General features: G+C 43.3%; 1 protein-coding gene across 1 annotated transcript in view; it reads left to right on the forward strand.

Annotated features, from left to right (window-relative positions):
- Nucleotides 1-2721: 2721 nt before the first annotated feature.
- The window catches only part of LOC104161310 (sphingosine-1-phosphate phosphatase 2-like), a gene marked incomplete at both ends in the record, with an annotated part of 15750 nt that continues 11202 nt past the window's right edge, over nt 2722-7269 (forward strand). The window contains one exon of the mRNA XM_009699684.1: nt 2722-2880. Coding sequence (XP_009697986.1) covers nt 2722-2880 — 159 coding nt within the window. The remainder of the gene's footprint in view (nt 2881-7269) is intronic.

Genomic DNA, 7269 nt, shown 5'->3' on the forward strand with positions numbered 1-7269 from the left:
GGCATCAGGTCACTTCAGTACATTATGAATAATGAAATCTAAAGATCAGAGTTATTTAAAAGTAGAGATTGAATAAGCTTCTGAGAGTGTTAGAAGATGCTAAACATTCACACGAATACTTGTAATGGCTTTTTCCTGCTCTGGGGTTAGAATGGGGATAAAGAGGGAAGGCACCTCAAAAAGCACCGGAGTCTTTGCTTTCTGCAGAAAGGATGGCTATAGATAGTAAACGTGCTAGGTTCCGGCACTGCTGCAATGGAGTGGGCTTTCTGTGTATGTACAATGCTTTAAGATCACAATGAGTGAAAACATTATTTTTTTTTTATTACTGTATACTACCTAAGATCAAGTGGAGCAATTCTGTGATACATTGGATGCCTAACATCTGGCTGTTACCATCGTGTCACAGGCGTGGTCTGTTTGTCCCCTGCCTCACACGCTGGGCTGTCCACAACTGCTGATGTAGTGTTTAAAAAAAAAAAAAAAGTTAAAAACCCAACAAACAAACAAACAAAAAAGTGGGAGGTGATTTCTGATAGAAAAGGAAAAGAAGAAAGAAAAAAAAAAGGTTTTAAAAATCACATGGAAGGACTTGGCCCTGCCTTCTGCCTGGAAATATTTTTTAACTCCAGATTTCTTTTAGAACCTGAAAAACTCTTTTTTGCCCCATAAAACAGATTACTGGAATCAGAGTTTTATCCCTCATCCCACGAGGTTCCAAGTACAAAAACATTACCTTAGGGATATGTCTGATCATCTTTGATCTAAAGCATATGAGCACATAATTCCTATTACATTGGAGACTGCTGCTTAATTGAGGAATTAGCGATGCCAGAAGAGGGCTTTCTCTGGGGCCGTGTTAAGTGTGACCAAATACAGTTTCAGGAGCGCAGACAGAAGCATCAGAGATGCTAATTGCACTGGGGGTGTTTTCCAAGTGCCTTATGAGACGGGAGGCACTGGACTGATTGCTCTGTCATTGGGGCAGCCGTAGCATACTGCTGTGGTACCTTAGAGGGATGCCAGCAACTCATCTGTGACCTCTCTTACCAATACGTGGGGGAGCACTCCCGTGACCCCAGCGTTTCAAAAGCATTGACTCGTCTTTTCGGTTTATTGATGCAAAAATCAGTTTAAATAAGTTGTGGATTTTTTTCTACAGTAGATGAATGGATGCAACTTTCCATCTTGCTTTTGTTGTCTTCATGTAGTTTGCCTTATCTCCATATTGAAAGCAGATTAAGGGCCTGGAACTTCTAATGGCTCTTACAATGAGTCACAATTGCATGTCTAGACTCCTTAGACAATTTTTACATTTTCTCACTAGCATGTGGGATGAGAATTTCTCTCTGGTAGATTAGTTACACAGTCAACGCCAAGCATAATAGTTTTCCTCTTACAAGAGTTTTAGGAGCTTGTGTCAAAGCTCTGTCTTAACTTAGTATATCTGTGCTGAAACCTTCATGATCCCCTCTCAGCTCTCATCTTTAGGAAGTTCTTCCATTTCATATTTACACAGATCTCGTATTTACATAGCCAACTTCCATATTTTATTTTTTTTTTCTTTCTGGGGACTTGGGGAAAGGCTAGATTGGCTCTGTGCTCCTGCTCCCAAACCAAAAATCCTCTTCATATATCTCTCCTTTTTGCTGAAGTGTACAGGTGTTTATATAAAAGGTGATTCTCTTTCATGTTGACTCTGCTAACAGGGTGGGAGGCTTCTTAGCCGTCTACAAGTCCCACATGGCAGCAGCAGCAGCAAACCTTTCCACAAGTGACCAAAGTCATGGCCTTAGTAATATATGCTGTTGTGTGGCTTCCCAGCCCCAACGGGCTGGGTGCAGCCTTTTAGAAGAGAGAAAGTGAGTGTGTTAGGTGAGGTACGTCTAATGAAATCATCTAGCTGCCAAAGCCAGAGAAAAGTGAAATCTCTAGCTCGATAAAATGAATAAAGTCCTGAACAGCGTCACCTGATACTGTTTGCAATATATCTGCTGGTAATGTTTAACAGTCTGGTGGTTGTTACTTAAAGATACGGGAACGATAATTTGGTGGCGGCAGGGGCAGCTCTTCTCTCTGCCCTCTCGCAGCCTTGTTTTCCCCCGGCTGTGCTCATGTGTCTGCGATTGCCGAGCCGACTGGCGTGCAAGGGCTGCGGCATCTCGGCGCAGGGCGATCCCACCGGCATCCCACTGGGTCGGAAGGGACCGGTGTTGAGGGCGGCGCAGGGAATGCTGTTGCCAGTGACACCCCACGGCAAATTTCAGGGACTAGCAGGGTAAACTTTGGCTGCTTATAATGAGGCAAATTTTCAATGAAATGTTCAGTAATTGCAGTTTACAATATTTCAGAACATATTTCCAATGAAAGCAATGGTGGCTCTCTTTATCTACACATGTAGAAACTTCAAAATTAACGCATCTTATGATTTTATGAAATATACTGGATTTCGCTGGAGGAAAGATCGATCCAATCTCTTGAAAATCTTTGTCAATGTGGCTGCTACCCTTAATTAGTTTGAATAGATTTCTAATCTGCAGGAAATGCAGTTGAGCTATCACTATAGTCTTCATTTTAGTATAAAAATTGAAATTAATTTCTTGACACTTGTTCCAACAAATTATTTGGTTTAAGGGCTGGGGACTGCAACAGTTAAAATATTTTAATGTTTGCTATAATTTGCTAATTCACTAAAACTTTCTAAAATCCTCTCATTTCCAGGGTTGCACACAGAAGTACGTTGTGAAGAACTACTTCTACTACTACTTGTTCAAATTTTCAGCTGCTTTGGGCGAAGAGATTTTTTATATCACTTTCCTTCCGTTTATCTACTGGAACATAGATCACTCTGTGTCTAGAAGAATGATAATTGTTTGGTCTGTAAGTATTTATATGACTTATTTAAATGTGTTAGTTGTTAATTCTGTAACTGTAGCAAATGAATATTTAAGAATAACCCTTCAAACAAATAAAATCCCTTCAAACCAAAAAAAAGCCAACATTATTTATGTGTGTAACTGGCATGTTCAGGAAGCAGAGGCATTGCGGCACTGAGAGAGGAGGCGAGGGGCCTTAGCTGATGCAGGTTGTCTGCTCGTCTCTGTTACATCCTGGCTGACTTATTTCTTCAGCCCAGTAACTGATTGAGCTGCTGTTGGTAGGGATTGCACAGAACAGTTGGGAAAACATTTCCTTCCCAGTGTGTCATGGTATTTTAAGGATTGTTTTTCATCACTTTAGGAAATCTTTCTCTTACCCTAATTTCTTCTGCATATTCTTGTCATATAGTTCTGGTTTGGTTGACATTAGTATAAACCTAATAGGAAGGGGATGTGGAGGCTGCAGTGGAATAAACAGGTTGCTTCTGCAGTCACTTGGGGGGTGGGGGGAAATGTCAGATTCTCTGTTGAAGGCTAAGACTTAAAATCATTGATTTTTGTTACTATGAGAGCATTCTCAAATTAACTGGCTTCAGCATTGCTTCAGCCTTCACAAATGCAGTTTGAGGTATCCAGAATAATGTGTTTCCATTCTGGCACTGAAAACCAGTAGATAACCAGGCACTTCAGTCTGGGAATGGCTGTTGTCTTGTTGCTGCCATTGCTCATCTTGATATCGATCAGATCTTTGCTGCCCAAAGAAGACCATTTTAGAACAAAGAAGGAAGATAGGGAGCTTCTCTGGCAGATGGCAGACTGTGGAGGTTCAGCTGTCAATCTACATTGATTTAAGAAACTGAAGCTTGGTAAAAACTTGGCTGTGATATTGTCATGGTTTAACCCCAGCTGGCAACTAAGCACCACGCAGCCGCTCACTCACCGCCTCCTCCCCTGCCCCTCGTGGGATGGGGAGGAGAATCAGAAAAAGGTAAAACCCATGGGTTGAGATTAGAACAGGTTAGTTACTGAAATAAAGTTAATAGCAATGAAAAGAGTGTTAACAAAAACAGAGAGAGAGAAATAAAACCCAAGAAAGACAAGTGATGCACAACACAATTGCTCACCACCCACTGACCGATGCCCAGTCCCCGAGCAGCGATTGGCACCTCCTGGCCAACTCCCCCCAGTTTCTGTACTGACCATGACGCACTATGGTATGGAATATCCCTTTGGGTAGTTTGGGTCAGCTGTCCTGGCTGTGCTTCCTCCCAGCTCCTTGTGCAACTCCTCGTTGGCAGAGCATGGGAAACTGGAGAGTCCTTGACTTAGGATAAGCACTACTTAACACAGTGATATCTTAGTTGTTGCTATCAACATTATTCTCACACTAAATCTAAAACACAGCACTGTACCAGCTACTAGGAAGAAAACAAATTCTATCCCAGCTGAAACCAGGACAGATATCTAGCTTTGTTTCTTTACAGTGAAGCTTCTCCTCAGTCAGTTCTGGTTAATAATATTCTATCTCTTGTCCAAATGATATGATGAGAACAAATAAAAACAGTTTGAATTGGGTCATACACTTCAAATATACCTGATCTTGGACAGAAGGCATCAGTTGTTCTGTGCCAGTAACCCTAGTCAATACATTTTATAAAGAGAACATGAAAAATAACTTGCAGATGAAATTGAGAAGTAGGTGGACACTGTATAATTAAAGCTGGGTTTTGGCCAGGAGCACACCTACTACTTCTGGAAATGTGCCACAGAAGATGATAATTGGTAGTCACTGCCTTCTGGGTTTGCATGTTGCTCAAAAAATAACTCTTTAGAGCTCCTTGCATGCCATTCTGCAGACTTGCCTTGCCTTTGCCTTGCGAGGAATCTGTCTGAGTACTGGCCAGATCTAGTCTGCTTTAATTAGAGTATTCAAACATGTGATATTGTGATTATTAATATTATTTTACCAGTTACTGAGGGAGTTGTGGAGTTGCATTTTATACTGAAAGGGGGAAAAGGAGAAGCTGTTTTAAATACACAGACTTGTGACAATCTGTAGTTTTAAAAACATTTTAATTAATATATAATTGTGAAATGGCTAAAAATGTCTACGCAGGCTCTGTAGGCTATGCGTTAATGTTATGGCAAGCTCAGCTGGGTGTCTTATTTGCTAGCAAGCAGGCTGTGAACAGGAATCAGCATTCACCATGCTGTAAGTGGTGTCGGTCACCTTGGTCGAGTATGCAAGAGCAGAATCGGCTTAGCTGGATGGGAAAGGCCAAGGTGTTCAATGTGACAAAGCTGTGCTTTTAACTTACGGGAAGGTTTTTGGCAATAGCACTGAAAGGATGGCTGACTGGTGGTGAGCAGGAGTGCAGATCTGCAGGCTGTTTGCAATTCAGAGTTTTAAAGAAATGCCTTTGTTTCTGAATGGATGATGATGTGGGGCTGAGAACAGCCGTGTTAGATAAAAGTGAAAATCCAAGTAGCTTGATAGTGTCTGACAACAGCTGCCGGTAGAAGGCTGGGAAGAGCACGAAGGGGCAAATGCAGCACCCAGGCAGGGTTTGAAGGCTCCTATCCGACTGGGGAAAGGAGTTGGTATCAAACGGAGTGCCCTAATGAGAAGGTGGTCGTGCTTCCCTTTCAACATCATTTGGGATGAGGAGAGGTTGCTAGTGAAGTTCTTCAGCAGGGAGAGAGATGGAGGACCAGCAATGACCATTTGGTGAGCCTGCTGCAAAGCACGGGGATACGTTGGGAACACTTGCTGGTAAAACGCGGTCGGCAGGGATGGTTGTGACGAAGAGGGTTAGACCACTGCACGGGAGAAGTGGGCTTACCCTTGAGCGGTGGGGAAACAGAAGTGGTGCTGAGTGTGGTACTTCGTTTTCTGCTCTTGGGGAATTAGACCTGTGAATTTCTGCTGCAAGTTGGAAATGACAAGAGTCACTATCCCAGGATGAATCAGGGGAGTTTCTTCCCGTAAGAATGAAAGCAGTATTAATGCTGTTTACAAGGCCTTCCTGCCATCTTGTCTGTAATAGTTTATGCAGAGCCAGTCACCCACATTTGAGAAAGATAAATTTGAACTGGAGCAGGGCCAGGGATGATTAGAGAACAGGCTGTTTTCTGAGCAGAGACTGAAAGCTTAGATAAGTCCCTAACAAGATGAAGTCAGGGAGAGAATGGGGCTGGCTGTAAACACCAGGGGAAGGAAGGAGCTTCTTAGAATATAAGTGCAGTCACAAGAAGAAACGTGCAACGGGTGGTCATAAATAAGCTAAGTTGAAGCCAAAGGTTGTGAAATAACTCTAGAAGGCCGAAGGGCATTAAGAAAAATTATGAAGGGAGTTTATTTCAGCAGCAGCAGAGGAGTGGACTTGGTGCCCTGGGTTGTCTTCTGCATCCCTGGGTCCCCAAAACCGGCTGCTTGTGCTTTGCTGTTCAGCTGGATGGCTCTGAGAAATGCTGGCTGTGGTCATACTCAGATGCTTTGGAAGCTTAAAGCAGCACACTGGGCTTCCACGGTGCCTTTCCTCCGAGGATTCACAGTATATATGTAGGTTTTACCTTTCCCTTTACCGATAGACAAGGGAAATTACTGCCTGAAACCTCCAAGCAGGATGCTGGGTTGGTGCTGAAGGTACCCTGGTGTCTTTGCCTCCCTTCTCCAGCAATTTGAAGTAAACGCTCTTGAATCTGCACAGATGAGGCTTTGATACCTGTGACTTTTGCTACTTCAACCAGGAAGTGCAGAGATGAAAAACAACTTCACATGATCCAGCCCCCAAATGTACCTTAAATTTACTGCACATCTCAGCTCGAGAGGTGAAAGCTCAGTTTGGTTTTTATATTCTCTGCACCTTTTCAGGGTTGAAAGCTTTATTTCGGTGTGGAATTTCAGAGGTAAGGTAGAGGCCTGGCTTGGAAATTTTTTTTCTGGTTATTTTTTTTTTTTTTAGGGTGTGTGGATGTAAAAGGTATCCACACTTCTTTTAAGTCTAAAACTTGAATTTGTACGATACAAATAAGAGCTGGCCAGCGTGGACTCTGTCGAGGCAGGTGTGGAAGCTGTCGGCATATGACAGCAATAAGCTGCTGACTCAGGTGAAGGCGGCATCTCCGAAGGAAGGCAGAGTTTGGGTGGGTGGGGGTGCCAGGCAGGCACCCACCGGCCTGCGTGTGACCCTCTGGGCTCCTCCAGCGGCACTGGGTGCAGACACCTTCAGCAAGTTTGAGAAGGTCCTGGGCCTGAATCCATGGCAGTTTAGTTTCCCATCTTGCTTTTCAGAGGAAATTTTCCAAAGAATGTTGGCATTTAGTTACTTGGGAGTGACGAGCTCTGAACTCGGGCTCTCGGGGTAACCAGGAGTTTAATACCCAGCAG

The sequence above is a fragment of the Cariama cristata genome, unplaced genomic scaffold (genome assembly GCF_000690535.1).
Source record: "Cariama cristata isolate BGI_N322 unplaced genomic scaffold, ASM69053v1 scaffold21474, whole genome shotgun sequence".
Taxonomy (NCBI): Eukaryota; Metazoa; Chordata; class Aves; order Cariamiformes; family Cariamidae; genus Cariama; species Cariama cristata.